General features: G+C 35.5%; 1 protein-coding gene across 1 annotated transcript in view; it reads left to right on the top strand.

The window, feature by feature from the left end:
- MLLT10 (MLLT10 histone lysine methyltransferase DOT1L cofactor) overlaps positions 1 to 26,561 on the top strand; it is a gene marked incomplete at both ends in the record, with an annotated part of 193,663 nt that overhangs the window by 89,986 nt on the left and 77,116 nt on the right. Inside the window, 2 exons of the mRNA XM_084254011.1 lie at positions 983 to 1,076; positions 3,255 to 3,350. Of these exons, the coding sequence (XP_084110137.1) occupies positions 983 to 1,076; positions 3,255 to 3,350 (190 nt within the window). The remainder of the gene's footprint in view (positions 1 to 982; positions 1,077 to 3,254; positions 3,351 to 26,561) is intronic.

The following is a 26,561-nucleotide window of genomic DNA, read 5'->3' as shown; positions in this document are numbered from 1 at the left end:
AAGAATTAGTCTGTAGCAACCAGTGAAGGCACATGGTATTTCCTGGACTTTTAGTGTTTGGATTTATGAAGTTCATTTTAGATTACTTTGGGCACTGGAAAAGAATTATTGGTTTTTATAAATTTTCTTAATAATTAATTTTCCAAAGAAGGAGGTCCTTTATTTTTGAGTACATGGTTCTTATACTGAAGTTACAAACTGTTAAAAATGGAAGGTCAAATTGACTAGGTAGTGGTTATAAACTTTTGTACTGTTTTAAAAAAATATTAATATCATAACTTTAGGTTTCAATTACATTTCTTCTATTGTTTTTGGCTGGAAAACACAGCTGATGTTTTCTTGTCTACTGATTTGTACTATGGCTTGAAGCATTTAGAGTTGCAAAATTAGTAATGGGTGAATGAAATTTTCTTTTAATAGTATGTGACCTGCATCCAAGAGAAATATCATCTTGTCATTTCAATCCTATAGAGGCCTGGCCTTTCCATTTGTATCTATGATACAGATTGAAAAAGTGAAATGAAATGTTTATTATTTGGGGGGGAGGGAGGTGAGAGGGAGTTTATCTTAAGGAAATTTAATTTTTTTTTGGTTGGCATAATTACATGCATAAATCTTCATCTTTGTTAGGAAAGGATGAAAAGTTTACTTTAAACCATAAATACAGATTTTAAAAAATATCAGAAGTTCATATCCTATGTGCACATGTAACTAAAGTTTGTCATTTCCCTTGCTTTAAAAAAAATCATTTGCAGGTTAGAGTGAAATGTACTCTGTCTCAGCTAGAATAAAGCTTTTATTTCTCTTCTAGGAAATAGATTTCCTTACAAACTTACATGTTAGGGAGTGAATTTTAATTTATATGTTTACTGTGTAATATGTATATTATATATATATACACACACTATATATAATTTATGTGTATATAAATTTTGTCCATATGTCTTTCTATTTTATTGATATACTTGTCTTTTATTTTTAGTGCTCAGTTTGCTGGACTACTTTGTGAAGAAGAAGGTAATGGTGCAGATAATGTCCAATACTGTGGCTACTGTAAATATCATTTTAGTAAACTGGTAAGAATTTCTCTTAAACTTAATTTTAAAATGATGATGATTAGTTTTGACAGTAGAATTGACTTATAAAAACATAATAGTAATTCCTTTTCTTTTGATTTTTGCTTGAGATTAATTTTGCTTAACATATTCTTTATTGGGAATTAAGAGATCTGATAATATAATTTAGAGTAAAAAATATCATATAAAGTTGAATATTCTGAAAATTCTAATTTAGAATATAATTAATAACTAATAGTATGTTTATGTATTTAGTAGATAAAGCAAATGTATAAAGAGCTGTTTATAAATTAAAATTTTTTCAGTTCATTTTATTTTTGACATTTGATAATATATTTTGTGATTGTCACTTGTTTCTCATCTTTTTGTTTCCGTACTGTTGCCCATTTATCTTTCTGTTTACCTCTTTGTTTTTATTTCTAGTAAATAAAACTGAAATAGTAGTAAAAAGTAAAACTGAACTAAGTCTGTTTGTTAACTCCTTTGAAAGATACTGAGGAAAAGGGCCTCCTCCTTGGTGGCCTAGTACAGCCTGAGTTTGATGACCTGAGTTCGATCCTGGCCAGGGAGCTAACCCACATAGGGCACATCAGACCTTGCCTGTCTCACCCGCTGCTCCCCTCAGCAGTGTATTTCAGTAGATCTGCCTGTTCTACTCCCCACTCTGTCTCTGGTGAATCCTCTCACCTTCCCTGTACCTCTGGCCTACACCCCAGTTCTTCTATGTATAAATAAATCTTTAAAAAGAAAGAATATTGAGGAAAATACATTTAAATACAACTTTGGGATTATTTTAGATTTGGTCTGTCTTTACTATAATAGTAGTGTGGATGATTTAGCTAGTAATATTAGATTAACTCTTAGATATTTGTGTCCATGTTCCTCGAAAGGATCAGTATTTCATTAATGTTCCAAGTGTGTATTTTTTAGTTTTTATTGATAATAATCAGATTTGTACACTGAAAGTTTAAGACTTCTTTTTTTCCTCTTTAGTATCTTATTTAAAAAAAAAATTGTTACTGTTTCCTTGTGTGAATGGACTCTCTTTTTGTTCCTTTTTTTTTTTTTTAAGTGAATAATATCATTGGAGGCCCCTTTCTCATGAAATGAACAGTTCATGGCTTTATTATTCTGGTCTATTCATGTAAAATACTTGAATGCATGTGCATGTACATATGTAGTTTGATACTGAAGATGATTTATTTTAATGTTGAAGTATTTTAATAGAATTTTTGAAACAGTAAAGTTAAAAAGTTTTCTTCCTGGATGTTAAAATCATATTGAAATCTTCACTTTCTAAGTGAGAGATGATATGTATTCTATATACATGTATGCAGATCTAATAAACAGGTGATATATAATATAGAAAATAATAAAAGTAGATTTTGAAGCTTGTTTAAATAGAATTTTCTCATTGCTGTGTTATCCCATTTGCTTGTTGGGAAAAAATGTGTAGTAACTTCATGAATTTGTACAATCTCTACATTTGCATGGAATGTGAACATTTTTTAATTTAGTTTAATTAGTTGTGCTACCTTCAAGTTTCAAACATCTGAACTCTCACCGCCATGCTTTATTATGCAATTGTGTAAGTATTTTAAATACAAATATGTAATACCTTTAGTAATGCTTTGAATATGCATGGGCCTAATACTGACATTTCTTTTAATTTTTTTTCCTTAACTGCAGAGATAAGTTTTTAGAAAATGTATATATTAATACTGAAAATATATTAAAAGCTTCTTGCTTTTCTCAGTGGCATAAAGTAACTCTTCAAATATTTACTTTTCTATTCTTCTAGTCTCGGCATCTTTTTTCAATATGGCATTCTCTGTTTTGGTTGAACTTTTTTTAAGGCAGAAATTTAGTATTGAAAATTATAGTTAATTTCTTTAATGGGGTGATTTTGTGATAAAGTAACAAGCCAGTGCCTATTTGAAAAAAGTCTGTTTTCATACATTTTAATACATATACAAAAATATGGCATTAATGTTGAATTAGATAATATGTGAATGATGTCTAAACTTAGTTAATAGTTTGAAATAGTGAGACAATTTTTTTTGCCTCATTAGACATTCAAATATAGTTCACAGTTGCATTGGTTTAATCCTAATAAAAAGATTATTTAAAAAGATTTTATATACATATACATATATGTATATATATTTTCTTTTTTAGAAAAAGAGCAAACGGGGATCTAATAGGTCATATGATCAAAGTTTAAGTGATTCTTCCTCTCACTCTCAGGATAAACATCATGAGAAAGAGAAAAAAGTAAGTGGATTTGTTGTTGCTAAATATGTAGCACATCTACTTAATAGATTTCCCCCCTTTTTTAGATAAAGTTAAGTTCCTGGTAACTGAATGGAGAAATTAAAATAACAGACAAATTTTGGCTTATATTAAGACACAGAGTAGGTTTAAAATAATGCCATATTTGTGAATTTGTACCCATTATAACTGAAAATTTCATGATTGACATCATGAGGAAGTTACTGCATTTGTTACTGTGGTCATCTTGTGAAATCTTTAGGTGACTTCAGCAAATACGCTTTGCCTGTTACATGTTAATTAGTAACTGATTACATGTAAGTAGTAAGTTTATCAGTTCTGTCCTTTAGAATAGAACAATTTTGAAGTTCTATAAATTGTTGACTGTTTTTTCCCCTAGTAGTGCTAATGTTTTTTTATTATTTTTTCATGGCTAAATTTCATACCACTTGGTTAAGAATATTTTGTCTTTTTAATTAAAACACTAAAAGCTTGCTAATACTAATCTGTCTTCTTCTGACTTGCCTGTTTTCTGCTTTCATTTTTAGTTATATTACAGAATATGCATAAGTTTTAGTAAACTAATAATAAGCACTGTAGAATTATTCATGGGACATGTTGCTAACATGAGAAAGTATATTGCTATGAATTGTTTTTTAACAAAATGAGGCTACAAAAGACATTTTTATTTAGATATGAATATTACTTTTAAGCAATTGGTATAAAGTAGTTTGGAAAACATTTCTACAGATTGTGTTAAAAACCAGATTACCTAGCATTTTCATGTGAATAAATAAGATTTGAGAGGGTGGTTGAAATGCTGATCTTAGTTTGATATAAATGTGGTTTGAATTTGTATTTGTGCCTTTTTCCCAAGGTAAACATTTTTAAAGCTTAAGTATTTAGTTTTGAGATTAATTTTCCTGTTATGAGTGAAATAATTGTCATTTTATAGTCACCAATAAAGCATTTGTGAAGTTTATTTATTTTTGGTAGAGCTTAGGCAGCAAGTATTATATATAATCATCTTGATTTCTTTAAATGAGGTGTTTTTGTGATAGTGATATAGTGGAGTTCTATCTGCTGTCTGTTTTTTTTTTTGGTTGTTAAAAATATGGCATATTTGGTTTAGTTAACTGTTTTACTGAAGCCCTGTGAGATTTTCATCTTTTTAATGCATGGATAGGAGATTTTAGATTAAGGTTTATTAGAAATTGTGGAGAGGTGTTGATTTACAATGATGTATACTGAAGCCTATATAATGTTACAATCCAATGTTAATTCAGTTAAAAATATAAAAGTTTGAAGAGGGAGGTATTACCAGTGATGTTCTTTGCATTTTATGAACATTATCTTGTTTGAAGAAGTGTTAACTTTATGAGCATATACAACTATTAACTATAGTACAGTGTTGAATAAATACAGTACCGATGATGACTTACTGTTTTTTTTTTCTTTTTGCTCTAGCAATGAATTAGAATTTTTACTTTATGATTTTTTTTGCCATTGTTAAATAGTAGATTAGAAACAATAAACTTGTTTAGTTTTAAGTTTTAGGAGCTGGCATTTTCATTAGTATTTAAATACTCTTTGGATTTTACCTTTATCATTTATGTTTACTACAACTTGGTTTTGTTTGTTATCAAATTTAAAATCTATTTGTCTATTTTATTTTGTAATCTCTAGAATTTATTGATTATCCATGATGTAAACATACTATAAATTTGTTATTGTTATACTTGTTTGCTTATCTTGGGAATGTTTGGGAAAGCCCATTTTTTAATACAGTGTGATAAGTAACAATATAGCTGAAAAGATAGGGTGTTACAGATTTTCTTTCATTTCTCCTCTTCTAAGAATTTAACATCCAGTTGGGTTGTATTGAAATTGCACTTTGTTATAAAAGATTGCATTTGAAAGGTAGTAGTCATAAATCATTTAGATTTTAGTATTTTAATTACTAAATATTTTAACTACTAAATACTGTATATTATCAGCTAAATTTAGGTGATGATGATTTTACTTCTATGTTGAAGTATCTTTCCCACTGCATTCTTATATCTGTTTTTCTTTTGGCACATATATTTTAAGACATCATTTACTAGATTATAAATACATGATGTTAAGAATATTTAATACTCAGTATTGTGCTAATCAAAATCACTTATTTAAAAATGTAATAAGCCGGGCCTCCCCTGGTGGCGCAGCGGTTGAGCGCTGGGCTGTGAGGCTGCCCATGGCCTCTGCAGTGCCGGTTCGATCCCTGGCCACAGGGCGAGGGTCCCATATGGCGCGCGGACCTCCCGTGCCGCCCGCTGCTCCCCTCGGCAGTGTGCTTCAGTCCTTCTGCCTGTTCTGCCCGCTCTGGCTCTGGTGAATTCTCTCACCTCCCGCGCTTCTTACTGTACCCAGTGCTTGTATAAATAAATAAATAAATCTTTTTAAAAAAAGTAATAAGCCATTTAGAAATTAACATTTATTATTTAATTATAAGAAAATAGACTGCATAGCCTTTGCTTTTCAGAGGGTATCTATGGCTCAAGATCTGTTAACATTGGTTAGACTAACTGAAATACTAGCAAGAAGAGAGGAAAAGTTAATGGTGAGATACAACTTGGAATAAGGGAATTTCTACAAAACTTGAAAAATACTGGCAATATATTTTAAAAGGAATGGAATTCACTTTTAAGCCTAGTGTTCTTATATATGCAGAAGTACTGCTAAAGTGTAAGTGATATATGGGGAAATGGTGAGACAGATGGGAATATTGTATTGGGAGGCTTCCAGGTTTAGAAAGGATTTTTTCCCTAAAGGCTAAGTTGGAGGTCATAATTTAGAAATCAGTGGTTATTTATTGCATTAAGGTAACTTGTACTGGGCCTCCCTAGTGGCGCAGTCGGTTGAGTGCAGTGCTGTGAAGCTGTCCACAGCCTCTGCAGTGTGGGTTCGATCCCAGCCTGCTGGGGAGATACCCACATGGCATGGCAGACCTCTCCTGAGTTGCCCGCTGCTCCCCTCAGCAGTGTATTTCACTCAGTCTGCCTGTTCTGTTCCCCGCTCTGTCTCTGGTGAATCCTCTTACCCTCCACACATCTGGCCTGTACCCCACTTCTTGTACAAATAAAAAAATCTTAAAAAAAAAAGATAACTTGTGCCAGCTAATTTGATCCTCATATTCATCCTCTTCCTATTCATCATTGCTTAATAAATCCTTAATGTGTCCAAAATACACCTACAATACTTTATAGTCACATCATCATTACTTTGTTTTATATGGACATGCACTCAAGTCCTAGTAGGTATACCAGAAATCTGTGTATCCCATACTGCAGTGATAGGGATTTATCTTCCATCCCACTCCCAGCTCTCCTTATTTGCCTTTGGTTCCAGTCTGTTATTAATAGCTGACAATAGATAAAGGAGCTATTGCCAGTATAAACAGCTATGGTAGATTGGAGGTTTTGGGAGATAGGCATTTGGTTAGGGTTTTGTTAACTTTGGGTTTCCCTTTTGTTTAGGGGTTACTTGTTTCTTTGAAGCGAACTGGCCCCTTAGAGGAATGAAGCTTTGAATCACGGAATTTTCATTGCTTCTTTTATTAAAAGTTTTCAGTAATGAGGGCCTCCCTGGTGGCGCAAGGGATTAAGCAACTCACTATGAAGCAATCCACAGCCTCTGCAGCATGAGTTCAATCCCTGGCTGACCGGGGAGAAACCCACATGGCGCTGCAGACCTCTCCTCTCTCACCCGCTGCTCCCCTCTGCAGTGTATTTCAGTTGGTCTGCCTGTTCTGTTCCCCACTCTGTCTCTGGTGGATCCTGTCACCTCCCGGCATCTCTGGCCTGTACCCCAGCTCTTATATGCATAGATGAATAAATCTAAAAAAAAAAAAAAAGTTTTCAATAATGGGAGTAACTTGTCATCCCCTTCTCTTTCTTGTGTACTTTCCTTTTGGAAATCTTCCACTCAGTTTGAAGCTTTAAGCTTCTACATGCGCAGAGTTAGAGAAGGCAGAACAGTTGAGAATGTCTGATGTATGTGTTTGGTGGTGCTGAAGAGTGACATGAGATGGGACTAGTTAGGAAGTATTATCAGGCAAAGGGACCAAACACTGTCACTGGGTGAAAACCTCTCTCACTGGTTCTGGGTTCAGCTACCCACCACCATAAATGCAAACAGCAGGGCCTTTGGTACTGGAAAAAAAAACCAAAACAATACAAAACAAAAAAAAATCAATTTAGTCTAACCAACAGGGTAGAGGGAGAGGGAGAAGAACCAGTTACTGAATGATGGTGGGAGGTGGAGTTGCAGCTACAGGGACTGGCATTGTGCTGCTGGTGCTGGGGGGCTGTGGGGAGGGAGAGCTTCTCCTGCTGGGGATTGGGGTAGGGATGGATGGTAGGGAGTAAAGGCCCTGCAGCTTGCTTTCACAACTCCTCCAATGAGAGCCCACGTACATGGCTCCCTATTAAAAGTTCCTAAAATGTTGCTCAGTTATACCCTCTTCTGAGCACCCTCCTTGCTAGGGATGTCAGGAGTGGGGTTAAGATTCATGGCACTGTGCGGCCCTGAGGTCCCACTCCAAAAAATAAATTAATTAATTAATTAAAAAAGCTCAGCTGTCCTAAGCTACATCAACAGGGCTAGTTCATGAGTTTTATAAATAAAGCTAGTTCATCTTGCAGTGGTGTTGGGCAGCTAGCTGGAAGGATTAAAATATCTTAAAAATTTCATCTTGTAGTAATTTTAGACTCTTGGGAAAAGTTGCGAGAAATATTTCACATTATTCCTGTTTACTGTTCACCCAGATTTCTAAAAGTTACCTTGTAGCTTTATCATGTCCTTCTTCATTTGCGCTCTCTGTATAGAGTAAATCCTCACTTAAAGTCCATAGATTCTTGTAGAATCTAAGTGAATTAAGTGTAATTTTCTTCAGACTTGCTGTATAGCCATTACTGAAGGAGAGGAATTTTTTTCTGGATTAGAAGCCAATCCAGAATCACATATTGCATTTATCACATTTAGTTTTTATGTCTCTTCCCATTTTCCCCAGTCAGGATTGTTTATTCATTCTTTCTTTTTCTTTTATGACTTTGGCATCTCTGAATCCCTGTTTAAAGTTCTCTGAAGGCACCTTAGATTTTAAAGAGGGATTTTACAAATACACCATTGGTTTTATTCTTCAAATAATGGTTTTTTGACCGTGTCAGAATTTTTATCTTTGTTTGAGAGGGAATTTTTAAACCCAGCAAGTCTAGGTTCTGTTTTGTCATTAGTCCTTCAGATTTAGTTTTATCTCTGTATATTTGCTTTATTACTATAAATAGCAAGAAGAAATCAGTCTATATCTTCAACATACTACCTAGAAAAATCCCCCTTGTTAAATCATACAGTTCATTAAATACATTTTTGATTTTTAATGTTAACACAGGCAACAAGGGGCTTCCCTATTGGTGCAAGGGGTTAAGAGTGAACCCTATGAAGCAACCTAAGCTACTGTAGCACGAGTTTGATCCCTGGCCAGGGAGATGACCCACATGGCTCAGCAGACCTCTCCTATCTTGCCTGCTGCTCCCCTCAGCAGTGTATTTCAGTCAGTCCACCTTTTCTGCTTTCCACTCTGTCTCTGGTGAATCCTCTCACCCCTGCACCTCTGGCCTGCACCCCAGCTCTTGTATGCATACATAAATAAACCTTAAAAAAACAAACACACAGGCAACAAGGTTGCTAAACTCTGAGTTACTATATAATAGGAACTCCCTTTAATTTTTCATTATATTGTTCTCATTTTTGCAGTAACCTCCTGAAAGTCCATAAAGTTTCTGATAAGAGTCTGTTAATTTTGCACTTGTCTAGTCATCTCCTGAAACTCCTTTCAGCTTTTTCCCATCACCTGATTCCAAAAGAACTCTCACATTTTCAGTGCATCAAATTCCTCATTATAATAGCATCACATTCCTTGTTAAAAAACAAAACAAAACATGTTACTTATTACAATATGACAATTACCATAAATTGAATAACTTAAAAGTATAATAAACATTTATTATCTTATAACTTCTATAGAGCTATTGGCTGTCTTATTGGTGGTCTTATTGGTGCCTCGTGAGAAATAACCAGACTGTAATATAACTAGGAAAACAGTTATTCAAGAATAAGAATCATTATTTGTTTCAATGACTAGGGGGCAGTCCCCATGGTGCTTTCTGTCAGGGTTATAGCAGAGTTTTAAAGGATCAGGAAGTGAGAGAGTCTCAGATTATGGTGAGATTTTTGGGTTGGTCCATGAATTTATTTGTCTCTGATTGGTCAAAAAAAGTCTTCAGACAGGGCCTCCCCGGTGGCGCAGCGGTTGAGCGCTGGGTTGCGAAGCTGCCTGCGGCCTCAGCGGCGCCGGTTTGATCCCCGGCTGCTCCCCGGCCAGCGGAGGAGGATCCCACATGGTGCGCAGACCTCTCCTGCCACCCGCTGCTCCCCTCAGCAGTGTACTTCGGTCCTTCTGCCTGCTCTGCTCCCCACTCTGGCTCTGGTGAATTCTCTCACCCTCCCGCGCTTCTGACTATACCCAGTGCATGTATAAACAAAACAAACAAACAAATATAATAAATAAATAAAAACATGCCTCTATAAAAAAAAAACTATTAAAAAAAAAAGTCTTCAGACAATGTGGAGGTCTACTGTCAAGATTAACAGATAACCTCTTGTTTGGTTGGTTCTGTTTTTGGTTTTTTTTTTTGTGGTTTTTTTGTTTTTTTTTTTGTTTTTTTTTTTGTTTTTGTAGTCACCAAATGATTGAGCCAGGCTGTTTAATTTTTCACTTAGAAGTCTCAACATAATAGTTTAGAGACAAGATGGAGTCTCTGTAACTGAAAACAGGTTCTACACTGGCTGTTTCTAACTCATGGTTTTTCATTAGAAGCAGTTAGCAAGAACCTCAGTTGTTGATACAGCAAGAACCTCAGTTTCTTGTAGCATGGATTTTTTTGAGCAACCTATGGTATAACACCTAGTTTTTCTCAAAGTAAGTGATCTAAGAGAGAGCAAGACAGAAACTGCAGTATTTTTTATGACCTAGTCTCAAATGTTACACATTGTCATTCCCCCTACTACTTGAATGCCTTTTTTAAAAAAAAATTTTAAATATTTATTTATGCAAGCACTGGGTACAGTCAGAAGCACGGGAGGGTGAGAGAATTCACCAGAGCCAGAGAGGGGAACAGAACAGACAGACTGACAAAGCACACTGCTGAGGGGAGCAGCGGGTGGCAGGAGAGGTCTGCTCGCCATGTGGGACCCTCACCCGGTGGCCGGGGATTGAACTGGCTCTGCAGAGGCTGTGGGCAGCTTCGCTACCCAGCACTCAACTGCTGCGCCACCAGGGAGGCCCTTGAATGCCTTTTATAATAGCAATTTTTTGGGGGTGGTGGTGGTAAAGTCTATATAAGATTTCACTTGCCATTTTAACCACTTTCATTTTTATAATATTCTGTTACATAGATCAGATTGTTCGTTGTGAGTGGATATACTACCTAGGGACAAAGATCTTTGGGAACTATAGACTGGCTATTACTTCCTAAGAATTAGACAAATACCCTTGTTTTTTTTTTTTTTTTTTTTAAGAAGCATGTTTTTATTTATTTATTTATTTATTTGTTTGTTTGTTTGTTTGTTTATACATGCACTGGGTACAGTCAGAAGCGCGGGAGGGCGAGAAAATTCACCAGAGCCAGAGCGGGAGGCAGAGCAGGCAGAAGGACCGAAGTACACTGCTGAGGGGAGCAGCGGGCGGCAGGAGAGGTCTGTGCGCCATGTGGGACCCTCCTCCAGTGGCCGGGGAGCAGCCGGGGATCGAACCGGCGCTGCAGAGGCCGCGGGCAGCTTCGCAACCCAGCGCTCAACTGCTGCGCCACTGGGGAGGCCCCCAAATACCCTTGTTTTTAATCTACGTTTCACCTATAAATCTTAGCATATACATGGATGCTCTAGTCTAATATAAGCAGTTGACAGGAGGTGATTTTCTAATTCCATTTTCCTTCTACATTCATTAGTTGGCAATCTACTGTAAACTGGAATTTCCCTTCCTTTATGCCTTTCTTCATCCATACTGAGGAAGGTAGGCATCTACAGAGGAAATTAGTAAGTAGCTGTACATCCAGCGGGGAATTAGAAAAGAACTGGTGTTTTTTGGAATCCCAAGGGAAGTGAATATTATGAGAAAGAGGGTCAGTGTTAGATGCATATGAAATTTCATATTATATAAGGATAAATAATGTTCTTTGATTTTAATGCCGAAGAAGTTGTTGAGGAAAGGTGCTTCAGTTTACTGGTGGGAGAAGTTGATGTTGGTAAATGAATAAGGTAATATGAAGAAGTGTAGATGGCAAGAATATTTAACTCTTTGAAGAACATCAGATAAGAGAAAAATAGGACAATAACTGGGAAAATAAGTGAGGTTGAGGTATAGTCATAGTATTGGACAAGAAGAATCCTCTTTTATCCTTTTGTAGAAGAAAAAAGAAAAGAGGGCTATAAGTGAGTAACTTGGTCATCTTGCTAATGGGGCAGAGAAAATAGGTGTTGGCAGAATCCTTAGGGAGATATTACTATGCAGATTGAATATGAGGATATTAGGATACAGAGACAAGTACACTTGACATTGAACAACTTGGGTTTGAAATGTGGGAGTCCACTTATGGGGCTTTTTTTCTGTCTGTGGGTTCTGTATTCACAGATTCAACTGACCATGGATGTTGGTTGGTTGATTCCACCCATGTGGAACCTGAATATACAGAGGGCCAACTATAAGGGACTTTAGAATGCCCCTAACCCCCACATCATTCAAGGGTCAAACTGTAAGTTGTTCTCAAAGATGTTTAAAGTAGTGGATCATGAGATCAAGGCTGGATAATATATGTATATGAAGCTAGGGAATGGGGGGTATAGATTGGGAAGAAATGTTGGAGCAAGGCCATTGAGGACACAGAACAGGCAATAATAGTATAAATCAACGGCCAGGTTGTGGAAAAAGAATGGATCATAGTGGTATAGTATTTTTTTTTTTAAAGATTTATTTATTTTTATACAAGAATTGGGGTACAGGTCAAAGATATGGGGGCTGAGAAGATTCACCAGAGACAGAGCAGGGAACAGAACAGGCAGATGGACCAAAGTACACTGCTGAGGGAAGCAGCGGGCGAGACAGGAGAGGTCTGTCCCGCCATGTAGGTTTCTCCCTGGCCGGCCGGGAATCGAACTCATGCTGCAGTGGCTGCGGATTGCTTCATAGACTGCGTCTTAACCCCTGCGCACCAGGGAGACCCATAGTGGTATAGTATTTCATTGGACTGTTTTGGCAATCAGCTGCTGGAAAATAGTTCTGTATGGGTATCTTCTGTTGGTACACATCTTGTAATTAGAGGCCCTGACGCTTTTGTTCCATACTGTCTTGTCAAAGTTGTTTGTATAATGTATAGCCTTAGAAAATAGAGGCACCATCATCACCCAGAGCAAAATGACAGATTTTCATTCTGCCATATAAGATATAGAGAAAATGTGTCTTTCTGCCTGTTGGCAGGCATGCTTACTGTTCAGAATTATGTTCCCTAAATCCTGAATTCCTCTCTTGTAATACAACCCACTTTGTGTGCAACTATCATCTGGCCCTCTTTAGGTCATTGTATCAGAATTGGAGTTTGGGAAGCCACATATGTTGACACTTTTGTTGCTACTGCTATTGCTATAATAAAACCCTTTGTGTTCAAACAGGGATTCTTTGTGGTCTTCAGGCATCCAAGATACTAGCAGGCTAAATTGTTAGCGTCATGATTTTTGGTGCAGGATATGATTAGAGACATACTGATGGAGAATCATAAGTAAAAGAATTGAGGCTTTTTAGGGACTGGGAGGGTTGTTCACATAGGATGACCTTTTCTGGGTGACACACCCACTTTTGTGGTCAGGGATGTTGGGAAACTATGTTGAATGTCTATCAAGATCATGTGGAGTTACTTAAAGAAAAATAATGGACAGATAAAAACAAAAGATATCTCTTAGTAAATGAGAGCCAGCATTTAAAACCAAGCATATGCCTGACTCCAAAGTCTATGAATGTTTTACATTCATAAGACTTTCTACCTTGTACTTGGAGGGTTAGTAATCAGATTTCTTTGGAAGTTAGATAAATTAGATGTATAACAAATTTAACTTTTTTGGAGGGGTATTAGTATAAATGGTGAAGATTTCACATGTTCTAAAAAGAATACTAATAGAAGGAATCTCATGAATCCTCTACTATGTTTGATTGAAGTTCTTATTTAGACTAGTGTTTGGGAGAAGAGATTTTATAAAGTGCTTATAATTTAAAAGAGTAGGTGGCTTATCAAGAGGATTGAAAATGGACATTACAGCTACTTGTAAATAACCTTTTTGAAATTTTGCTTGAATATAGTGAAGAGAAACATTAATACAGTGTGTATCAATTAAATGACCTATGAAATGGAAATTTATGACTAACTGAATTGATTGAAGCTAATTTCTTTATTCATTGGAGTTAACTTTTAAGGTTGAGAACTGCACATAATGTAAAGACTCAGTGCTTAAATTGTTTAGGTGTTTAGAGTAATAATTGTTTCTATTTATGCAAATATTTATTATTTAAGTTAAATCATCTATTTTAATTTCCTTTTCGTAGATGAAAAAGTAGAGGACCATCTAGCCAAAGTTATGTATTTGGGGCATAATAGTGAGAAAGCCCAGTATATGTTTTTAAACTTTTGTACCCTTTTCTTTTGTATGTTTCAGAAAAATGTAACTTCACTCAGTGAATGATAATAGCTGTATATTTTCTGAAAAGTTGATTAATTACTATATTTTATCTAATCTGATTTTCCACTGATTGTAGGATGCTCATTTATTTTATACACCACTAAGAAAGAAGAAAGGATGCCAAGTAAACTGTGACACAAAATCATCACAATATATATCCCAGTTAAAGGGATTTTATTTTACTTTATACTATTAACTTTTTAAAAATTTATTTATTTTGTTACATCATTGTTAAGTTACAGAGATTTTTAATTTATAGAGATTTTAATTTAAAATTAAACAGTTTAAATTTAAACTTTAAATAGTTTCTTAGAATTGTTAAATATGGCATATCAGGGAAATTAAAGTTCATATATTTTTGCCTAATAACTAATATAAGGTTAAATAAATATTTATATATGTACTTGTCACTACTTAGCTATTTATAGTAGTTAGCACTTAGAAATGATATAAATGAACAGTAATAGATGAAATATAATGGCACATGTGAAGAATGGCATGCTATGTTATGTCTCACTTTATTCATCTGTGTCAAAGTGATACAAATACTTAACCCCATAGGTGGTTGTAAAAATTAAGTGAGTCAGTACTTGTAAAAAGTCTTGGTATATATTAAAGTGCTAACTGAAAATATGATTGTTTATATACTTTATATATAAATTATAATATAATAGCATCTTGGTGTTAGTTAATATTACATTTAAACCCGTGTTCTAAAAGACAAATAATGTACAAAGGGTTTTTAATACAATTGAAGTTAGAGTATACAAAATTGTGTACTTAGTATATTCCCAGTTTTACCTAAGATTTTTATATAAAAGACTTGAAGGGGCTTCTCTGGTGGTGCAAGGGGTTAAGATGAAGCACTATGAAGCTATCCTCAGCCAGTGCAGCACAAGTTCAATCCCTGGCCAGGGGGGTGACCCACATGGCGCAGCAGACCTCTCCTGACTCGCCCGCTGCTCCCCTCAGCAGTTTATTTCAGTCAGTCTGCCTGTTCTGTTCCCCACTCTGTTCCTGGTGAATCCTCTCGCCTCCCACACCTCTGGCCTGTACCCCAGTTCTTACATGCATAAATAAATAAATCCTTAAAAAAATGTTTTTTAAAAAAAGACTTGAAGAAAATTCATAAAAGTGTTCACACTTATGGTTAGAACATGTTTGGTATTTTTTACTGTGTTTTCTGAATGTATTAGTATTTTATATAATTTATATGCCACTTTATTTTCACGTTTATGTTTTAAGAAATTTAATATTGTAGAAAATGTGCAATGAGAACTACAGTGAACAATTAGATTTGTTCAACTTGCTTGGATTAAACAGTTGTTGACATTTTATCACTTGATCTCATATTTATACATAAACAAAATATGCAGATTTAAAATTTTTATTTTTGTTGTATGCATTTATTTATCATGTATTTAAACTCACATTATAACACTTCATTTCTTGTTAGGCATGTATCTCCTAGGAAGGCCATTCTTCAGCATAGCTATAATGTAATTATCTTTCCTAGGAAACTTAACATTAATATATGACTATTATCTGATATACATTCCAGATCTGAACATTTCCTTATGCTCCAATAATATCCTTTATAACTGGTTTATAAAGAAATTGATCCATGATTCAATCAAGTATCAAATACTGGTTTTATTTTCATGTTTCTTTAGTCTCTTTTAACCTAAAACAGTCTCCTTTTATGACATTGACATTTTTGAAAAGTCCAGATTTCAACTGGGATATCCTATTTATCTTCTCCTGAGTAGATTTATGTTAAATATATTTGATAGAAATACCCCATAAATGGCATGTTGTTTATAGTACATATATATCCTTTTTTAGATACTGTCATGTCCTTTTAGTGGGGATTATTTCTAGAAACCTTTTCTCTTTGGAGTGGGACTCTTGTCCTAGTATGGTCTCCAGTCTGAAAGGTTGATTTGAAATAACAGACCAGTCCCTCTTATTCTGAGCCTCTTGTATTTAGCTTGTTTTGTTTAAGTGCAAAACTCTTCTTTATTTTAGTTCTGTCCTTCATTGCTTACGGGTGGATACTGATAATGATTTTGAAGTTTTCTTGTTGCTTTCTTCTCCCCTCACAATTGCTATTACTATGCAAGACTTGTGGCTCTTTGTCTCTACCTGCTTGAATTTTAGGGTTCATGGTGGTGCTTAAATTCTTGATTTGTTGTAAATATTATTCCACGGGTTTTTGGTTTTCCTGTTTTTTTTTTCTTCTTTTTTTTAAATTTTTGTAACTTTTTGTGACTGACATAATCCACTTAGCTTGCTGTTGTCAAGGTCTGTCCCTGTTGTGGCATATGTCAGAGTTTGCTTCTTTTTTTAAATTGACTATTCTGTGTTATGTATATACCACCTTTTGCTTACTTATTTGTTGGATACTTGAGTTGCTTTCATATTTTAACAGTTGTGAATAATGCTGTTATGAACAAGGGTCACAAATATCTCTTCAACATCATGCCTTCAGTTCTTTTGGATATATACCCAGAAATGTAATTGCTAGATCACAAGGTGACTTTGTTGTACTGTTTTCCACAGCAACTGAATTATATTATATTCCCACCAAGAGGTCTAAATTCTCCAATATCCTCACCGACGTTTTTTTCTCTTGAGTAGTTTTGTGTCTCTATTGTAAATTACCTGGTCTTTGGCCTTTATGCTTATCTCCTTTAAGCTGATCATTGTCAAATGGAGTATACTGTTTATTGTCTGATAGTTACATAAGAGGAAAAGTGAGAGTATATTCAAATGTTTTTGATTTTTTGTGTGACTACACTATGGAATATAACTTTGTGTGGTTACAGAAATGTTATTCTGTGTAGTAGCTGCTAGTCACATCTGCCTGTAGAGCATTTGAAATGTGTCAGATGCTGAGGTACTGATAATTGATTTAGTTTTAATTAAATAGCCACATATGGCAAGTAGATAATCATATTGTATAGTATAACTCTAGAAAATAATGAGTGCCTGATAGTTCTGAATAACTATATTTTTTTAAGCTATAAAGCATTTTTATTCACGTTGCTGTTTTGTTTAGCAACTAACTTAATTGTGAAGTACGTTACTCTCAACTATGGAAATCAAATAAGCACTAATTAGTTTTTAGTAACCCAATAATACATAAGTATTACTTTGTACTAAGTCAGCCAACATATAGACTACAAAGTTTTTGAGATGAAATGTATGGATGTAACAAGAGTTTATTCTTAATTGATCAATTATTAGCAGAACCTACTTTAGGAAAAGGATAGTTACCTAATAGGATTCTGTGTAGTTAAGTCAGTTATTCAGTTAATGTTTTTACTGATGAAATTCTTATGCAGACCTTTTTTATTTTTAAAAAACTTTAAAATTCATGTATAATAACCATAACATTAAAAAAAAAGTAACTTTTTGAAAAAGAAAAATACCGGATGGTCTCACTCATAGCAGGAATCTAGAATACTTAAATAAGGGACCAGGAAAATGAATAACTATAAGAAAGTGAAAATCAAAATCAACAAAAACTATGAACCAGAGACACTTTTTGGGGGGTGGGGGGCGGGAGGGGAGGGATTGGGGTCAGAATGGGGGGATTGCAATTGTATGGGGAATATAAAAATAAAATTTATTAATTAAAAAAAAAAGTAACTTTTTTTGGTTTCTGAAATTGAGAACTACTGGCTTAGTTTTAGAGTGAATGGATAAAATGAAAATACAAATAAATATGCAGGCAAGTCACAGTGAGAGGAAGATAAAAGTGTTTATGGAAATTCAGCAGAAGCTTCCTGTAGGCAGCAGGAAAGATAAATGGAAGAAGTGATATTTGAGAAAAGTCTTGAATTTTGTCAGTAATTTTTCTTTACGAGATGTGAAGGGATAGCATTTTCAATAACATGAACAATATTTTTAGAATGCAAAAGTTGAGAGTATTTTCAAAATGGAGAAAGTGCATATTTTTAAAAGATTAATTCCTTTATGTATTTACATAGTTTGTTTCTTGCTGGAAGGCCTGGCTAACAATGTAATGTTAGCTTCTTTAGCTGACTGAGAATCCATTGAATCCTGGTGCCTTTCTTTTTTCTTCCATGGGTCCAGGTGGGATAGTGATCTGGTTCTTTGTATGTGACAGAGCCATAAAAATTTGTGTATCTCCTCTCCAAATTTTCTGGTATACTTAGATGGGTACATGTGACCTCTAATCATTTTTTTCTTCCTAAAGCAATTGAGATTGCCTTAAAGAGTGAGGAAAAGTTAGAGATTATGGGTAACAGAGTGGTTCTGTATCATTAAATAAACCATTGTGCTTACTTTCAGTTCTAAGTAAATTGCTTGTGGGTCAACCAAATAAGTTTTCCCCATTTTCAGCATGCACTGCGCTCTATGTTGGATGGTAACATCCTTATGGGTGACATTTATTTCAGCCTTGGGAATCCCTTGACTCAAGAGCCAGTCTGTACCCTCTGGTTGATTGGATTTTGCACTCAGCTCGGTCTGCTTTGGAGCGCTCACCTTAATCTGTGCCATCTGTTACCCTGTTATTAAAACAAGCTCTCAAGTTTTCACCTAATTTTAGTAGGGGCTGGTTTCATAAAGCCTTTTCAGGGTAGAAAGAATTAAGCTTTCATATTTTCCGGTGGGTTTCCTCTATCACACTAAATGCTTTAGTAATATTGTAAATCTAATCTGGGATATTAAGATCCTGAATAATGGTCAGAGAGTCAACTAATTTTCAGTCAACCAGAGAAGTTGGTCTTTCTCTGTGAACTGTTCCTGAGAGGACCAGGAGACCTCACAAAATCCTGAGATCTTTATTGTCATTTCTAAATAAATTTAACATTGGTGATATAGATTGCAGGAAGTGTTGAAGTGGAAGAAGCTGTTGCCATTTTACCTTAAAGTGCATACAGTGCCTTACCTCATCTCACTTTCCAAGTGAAACTTGTCAGAGTTCTTATGATTTGCCTGGTTTCTGCCCCAGTAGTTGTTTGCCAGTTTCCTACCTTTCATATTCAGTGAGCATTTCATGCGAGTCTTAGTATTAGTTATTGTTACAGTGGAGTGAAACTGAAGCCAACTGCCAGGTTGACAAAGGAGTCCTTCTACCTGGAGGAGATTTAGCAACCACCAGAACATCATTTGGGCAGCTCTCTTTAAATGTATTTCTTGGTACTCAGCCCGCAGTCACCTCTTTAATTCCTCCTCATTATCAGCAATAAAATGAAGGTTTGTTTACTGCCAGGTTGAACATAAAATTTACTCCATGTCTGTTACCCATTCCTGTAGACTTTCCTCAAATCTCATTAATCAACCCATGAGGCCCTTTATTCTTCCTCTTCCAGAAAACCTTTCCCTAAGACCATTAATTCTCTTCACTGCACGTGTCAAGAACTGTGAAAGAGGTTACTGACAAGGTAACCAGTTAGAAAATAGGAGAATTTTGGGTTAGAGATCATTGTTACAGCAATAGCAGTAGCCTAAGAATCAGTATTTTTATACCATTACCAAGACCCAATTTCCATACAGCAACACAAAGAGAGTTAGATGACACCTGTTCATGCAGTCTGTTGCATTACAGTAGAGGAACTTTGAATTTAAGGCATCTGAAACTTGTAATGGACAAAAGCTTGGCTGCCCTTTGCAGGTAGATACTCTGTCTTCTAAGTCTGTTCATTATGCAAACATAAACCTTGAAGAGATAGTCCAGGTCAGTCGGCCCGTAGTTGCCTCACTTGGCAAGAGTGCAGAAATAATAGACTCGTGAAATTGTCTCCCAACATATAACAATTCTCAAATTATAGGTGGCTTAATATAGCGTTTGTCATTTACAGCTAAGTCCAAGTGTTTTTGATTGACTGATAACTTTCTTCCAAGCCTCGAATGAAGTACTCATTTTCCTTCCATCTTGTAACTTCTCCCTTGAATTCTACTAAGTTTAAGCTACACTAAATCTTGCCATTCAACTTTTTTTTTTTCAGAGTACATTTTTCCAATTTTGTGTTTGGAATGCATATTCTATCGCATTGTTTCAACTCATGTTAGAATTATGTTTCATTTAGCATGGGACAGTTTTGAGAAATATCTTTATGTTGAGCTGTATTTGCTTTTAGAGTGAGACTTTTTTGGCTTTCTTTTGCATACTATGCTCTTTATAGTGTTATTTTGTGATTGTAATCTCTTTACCTGCAACTTTTTATTGTTTATGCTTGGGAGACTCTTTACAGATACTTGCTCCACTATAATTTTGGTAATTTGATTCTTTTCTCACCACTTTTGAGACTAGGGATTTGAGAATTAAACATTTTGCCTTTTTCTGAAACCAAGGGGAATGGCAAGGGTGCCCTATAAAAGCTCAGCTGGGGCAGGATGCAGTTTTTGGTAGAACCAAAACAGGCTCAGGTCTTTTTCCTAATATTTGATTAAATGTCTTTTAAATGTCTTTAAAAAGAGGGGTACCTCATTTCTATGGGAGAATATTCTGTTATTTTGTACAATTTGTTCCTAGCCTACATCCTTTACTTCAGCACTGCTTCACCCCTCCTATCACCCCTCATTGCCATTTTTCCTCTTTATGCCCTAAAATCAGTATTACACTACAGGCAGAAAAGCAACCAGTTAACAGCAGAAAACAAAGATAAGATTGCCTTTCTCCAGATTTGTGGGTTTGGTGATATTTTCAGAATTTTAGTGAATTGGAAGCAGGATTAGTACATGAATTCCATAGCTCAGTCCAGGGTAATTTCTGCTGTTTCTAAAATTTTCTGTGTTACTGCTTGCTTGTCAGTTTTTGTTTAATGCATTTTTATATACCTGTGCTATCCCCCTAATTTTGGTTGCTTTTGGGTTTGTTATTTGGTTTGTTTTCACTGGTTTTTGTTAGTTTTTTATTTGTTTACACTGAGAAAATTTGATGTGATTTCAAATCACCTTTTAAAGTACTGGGAATTATTTGACTATAGACATTCTTTCCTAACTGGAAATTTACTCAGTTCTAGCACAGAGTATTCAGTTATCTTAAAATAACTCTTATTTGTTTTCTTTCTTGTGTTACAGTTAAATATTAATTTCTTTTTTTTTTTTAATGGCTTAAAACATTTATTTCACAGTTTCTGTGGGTCAGGATCTAAGCATGGCTTAGCTGGTGCATCTGGCTCAAGTTCTCTCACAAGGCTGCAGTCAAGGTGTTGGCTGGGGCTGCAGTCATCCGAAGGCTTGACTGGAGAAGAATCTGCTTCTCAGATCACTCACATGGATGTTGGCAGTTCTTAGGTAATTGCTGTTGGTTGGATGGAGACATTAGTTCTTTACCATGTGGGTCTTTCCGGTTCACAAATTGGCAGTAGGTGTCCCTGACAGGGGAGATACCATTGTAAGGTGATTTTCCCGAGGCAAGACTTACCTGTTATACTCCTAATATGCTGACCCCTGCATTTTCTCCAAACGTGGGAAATACCACTTAATTAACTGTGACACAGAAACATGAAGTGAACACATACTGTTGGAAAATGGCACTGATAGACTTGTTTGACATGGGGTTGCCACAAAACATCAATTTAATTTTATTTTTAATTTTTTAATTTTTATATATTTGTACATTGTTCTTAATTTTTTTTTTAATTTAATTTAATTTTTTTAATTTTCTAGAGGCATGTCTTATTTATTTTATTTATTTGTTTGTTTTGTTTTTTGGTTTATACATGCACTGGGTACAGTCAGAAGCGTGGGAGGGTGAGAGAATTCACCAGAGCCAGAGCGGGGAGCAGAGCAGGCAGAAGGACCGAAGTGCACTGCTGAGGGGAGCAGCGGGCGGCAGGAGAGGTCTGCGCGCCATGTGGGACCCTCCTCTGGTGGCCGGGGAGCAGCCGGGGATCGAACCGGCGCCGCAGAGGCCGCGGGCAGCTTCGCAACCCAGCGCTCAACCACTGCGCCACCTGGGAGGCCCGTTCTTAATTTTTTTAATGATGTATGCTTTCTCATCTCAGTTATAGCCCCTGTGAAATTCCCACCACCAATTCACCCTTGTACTGTCAACATAGTCCTTTGTGCTCTTCCCACCCCTGTTTTGATCCTACTCCCTCCCCCCGCCCCCATAGAATGTCTCTGGTTTATAGTTGCTTGTTGATTTTGATTTTCACTTTATTAAAATAACTTTTTTCCCCTCGATCCCTTAATTGGATCCTCTATATTCCTCCTGTAAGTGAAACCATCAGGTATTTTTCTTTTTCTTTCTGGCTTATTTCACTGAGCATGATCCCTTCCAGCTCTATCCATTTTGCTGCGAATGGCTTGAGTTCATCTTTTTTGATTGCTGAATGGTATTCCATTGTGTATAGGTGCCATATCTTCTTGATCCAGTCATCTATTTTGGGGCATTTGGGTTGTTTCCATAGCTTACCTATTATAAATAGTGCTGCAGTAATCATAGGGATGCAGGCATCCTTTTGAATTAATGTTTTTGTGTCCTTTGGGTAGATACCTAGGAATGGAATTGGTAGATCATATGGAAACTCCATTTTTAGCAGTTTGAGGAACCTCCACACAGTTTTCTATAGTGGTTGGACCAGTTTACATTCCCACCAGCAGTGTGGGGGAGTTCCTAAAACATCAATTTATAAAAAATTCAGTGGGTACTGGAGGCTGAAAATCCAAAATCAAGGTGTGGTAGATTCAGTGTCTGGTGATTCATAGATAGCTGTCTTTTTCCTGTGTCTTCACATGACAAAAGAGGCCTAAATATTAATTTTTAATATTAGGCTTCTATCAACTCTTCTTGGCACTTAGTGATAATGAAATTCTTTTTTTCATACTGGCAAGCCTTTGTTAATAATTTACTCTAGAATTTTTCCAAAAAGTAACCCCAGAACTCAATATTGCATTTTCTCCTAGAATTCACTGTCTAATTTATCACAAACATTTCTGTTAGTGCTCCAGTGATTACATGTATAGTCTTCAAAAGTCTGAGATATCTAATTCCTCTGAATCAAAAGACATGAACTTATTTTAAGTATTATCTTACTGTCTTGTATAACATATTGTAGTATGAACTCTGGAAACACTGATGTATTCTTGGTTGTTTATCTTGCTCTAGCCTTAGATTAAAAACTTCTGTTTAATTGTCCTTACATAAAAATAGTACTTCTTGTATCTAAAACTGTCTTAAAATGTAAACTTTTCTCTCCCTCCTTTTTATATCTTCCTTCCTTACCCACTTTTCTAAGATTCTATTTTAGAATTTATTTTTTAATTTAAAAATGTTGGCCTTAAAAAAAAAAAGTTTTAGTTTAATTCTTGGAGGGGAGTATAGAAGAGTCTACTTTGTACTTGCTTAAGCTTCTTTTCATCTTCTAAAGGTGAAATTACAAGATTAGAGAACATTTTTATGGTTTTTTAATACTTGATTTTACAGTTGTCTTTCATGTGTTTTATATTATCTGGTAATGTATAGAAGTGCTCAATTTCCTATAACCTAGGAACTACTGGGTCTTATTAAAATGTCTAACAACTGGGGCCTCCCAGGTGGTGCAGGGGTTGAGTGCTGAGCTGCGAAACTGCCCGCAGCCTCTGCAGCGCCAGTTTGATACCCGGCCGCTGGCGAGGGTCCCACATGGCGCGCAGACCTCTCATGCCACGCCTGCTGCTCCCCTCAGCAGTGTACTTCGTCAGTCTGCCTGTTCTGTTCACCGCTCTGGTTCTGGTGAATTCTCTTGCCCTCCCACGTTTCTGACTGTACCCCGTGCTTGTATAAATAAATTAAAAAAAAATCTTTAAAAAAAAAATCTAACAACTGGTTGCTAGGTAAGAGAAAAGGTGCTGATAGTTCTTTAATAATTGCATTGCACATTTTAACACTGCTGTTGTTTAGTGATTCTTTGTTCCTTTTGTGAGTTAACCTTTGTTCATTGTTTTATGGCATATTTTTTCTTTTCGATTTATGAGAAAAGTAAGCAACACTAAAATACAGAACATTGTAACTTTAGTCATTTCCCAGTTTGTTTTTGCTTTTTAATGGTTGGTCTTTAAATTTATGTTAGAAGTGCTTTAATTTGAACAGCTAAACCTGCCTTTTCCTTTTTTTAATTTTTATTGTTTCTATGTTTAGAAAATCTTTTTTTCCTTAAAGATTTTTGTACATGTATGCTTCTATTATTTTTTTTCTATTCATGGTTATTTTTTCCCCTTGTTAAAAGATCAGTTTACATAGATACTTTTCTACTTTTTTTTTTTTTGAAGATTTATTTATTTTTATGCATACAAGAGCTGGGGCACAGTCCAGAGATTGGAGGGGGGGCGGTGAGAGGATCCACCAGAAACAGAGTGGGGAGCAGAAGAGGCAGACTGACCGAAATACACTGTTGAGGGGAGCAACAGGTGAGACAGGAGAGGTCTGCTGGGCCATGTGGTTTTCTCTCTGACATGTCAGGGATCGAACTCGTGCTGCAGAGGCTGTGGATTGCTTTATAGTGTGGTACTTAATCCCCTGCGCTACCAGGGAGGCCCTACTATTTTTTCCTTTTTAATTGACGTAGCATTGGTTTACAACACTGTATATCCAACACAGGTTCATACCTTCAAATGTGTATTACCATACCACATCCACCACTAAAGTACCAATAATCCACCCTGTCCATTGGACTCCATTGGATTACATCCATAGTTAGTCTTCTGCCCCATGATCTAAGTTCTGCAGTCAGATTCCAAGGATTTGTTTTGTCTGTTACTTCACTTTGTGCCGTTATACTCTACATATGAGTGATATTATTTGGTATTTGTGTTTCTCCTCCTGACTTATTTCACTTATCATAATCTTCTTCAGTCCCCTCTGTGTTGTCCCCAAATGGCAATAATTTACTTTTTTTTAATATAGCTGAGTACTATTCCATTGTGTATATATACCTCATTTTTTCTATTCTATCATCCATCATTAGTGCTTAGATTATTTTCAATATTGGCTATTGTAAATAGTGCTGCAGTGAAAGTAGACATGCATATATCTTTTCAGATTAGTGTTTTTATGTTGCTTGAATAGACATCTAGAAGTAGACTTGGCTGGGTCATATGGTAGATTTGTTTGAAATTTTTTTTTTTTTTTTTGCAGAACCTTCATTCTTTTTTCCATAAAGGCTACAGCAGTTTGCTTTCCACCAATAGTGTGCAAGTTTTCCTTTGTCTCTATACCCACTCTAACACTTGTTTCTAATCTTTTTGATGTAAGCCATTCTCACAAGTGTGAGGTAATACCTCATTGTAGTTTTGATTTGCATTTCTTAAATGAGTCATGATAAGATTCATTTATGATTAACAAAAACCGCTGTATAAAATGGGGATAGAAGAAATATACCCCAACATAATGAAGGCTGCATATGTGAGAAACCCAAAACTAGCGTAATGCTGAAAAACTGAAAGCTTGATCTCTTAAGAACCAGAACCAGAACCAGACAAGGATGTCTGGTGTTACCACTACTATTTAACACATTATTAGAAGTTCTAACTAGGGCAAGAAAAGAAAAGGAATCCAAATTGAAAAAGAGGTAAAACTATCACTAGTTGCAGGTGATATGATAAGTTACATAGAATACCCTAAAGTATTAGAAGCAATAAATCAGTATAGTAAAGTAGCAGGCTACAAAATCAGTACACAAAGAGCTGTTGCTAAAAGTCATTCTATACATACACAGTTAATAGAAGAGAAAAAATGAATAAAACAGCCCCATTTATAGTCTCATAAAAAGAATCAAATACCTAGGAATAAACTGAGCAAAGGAGGTGTGAAAGAACTGTACAATGAAATCTATAAGACATTGTTGAAGGAAATAGAAGACATTAAAAAATGCAAAGACATTCCGTGCTCATAGACTGAAAAATTAACATTGCTAAAATGGCCACCTTAACTTAAAGCAATATATACAGATGTTGTGCAATCCCTATCAAAATCTTAAGGGGTATTTTTATTCACAGAAATACAATACTAAACCACAAAAAAACTGAAATAGCCAGAGAAATCCTGAGTAAAAAGGAAGAATGGAAGTATTGGGTTCCCTTCAAACTATACCACAAAGTTATAATTAAAACAGTATGGTATTAGAATAGAAATAGACATACAAATCAGTAGAATAGAACTGAGAGCCCAAAAATACACACTTACATGTTTAGTTAATTTATGACTGAGGAGCCAGTAGCATATAATAGAGATAGGAAAGTCTCTCAAATTAGTGGTGTAGTGAAACATGGACAGCCACATGTAAGAGAGTGAAATAAGATCATTGTCTCACACAGCACACAAAAATTAACTTAAAATGGATTAAGGACTTGGATGTAAGACCTGAAGCCATAAATACATAGAAGGAAAAAGGCAAAACACTCCATAACTTTGGCTTCAAGGATGTCTTT

The sequence above is a fragment of the Talpa europaea genome, assembly GCF_964194135.1.
Source record: "Talpa europaea genome assembly, chromosome: 14".
Classification (NCBI taxonomy): domain Eukaryota; kingdom Metazoa; phylum Chordata; class Mammalia; order Eulipotyphla; family Talpidae; genus Talpa; species Talpa europaea.
The sequence above is the reverse complement of the archived record's forward strand: the minus strand, read 5'-3'. Positions and strand labels throughout refer to the sequence as shown.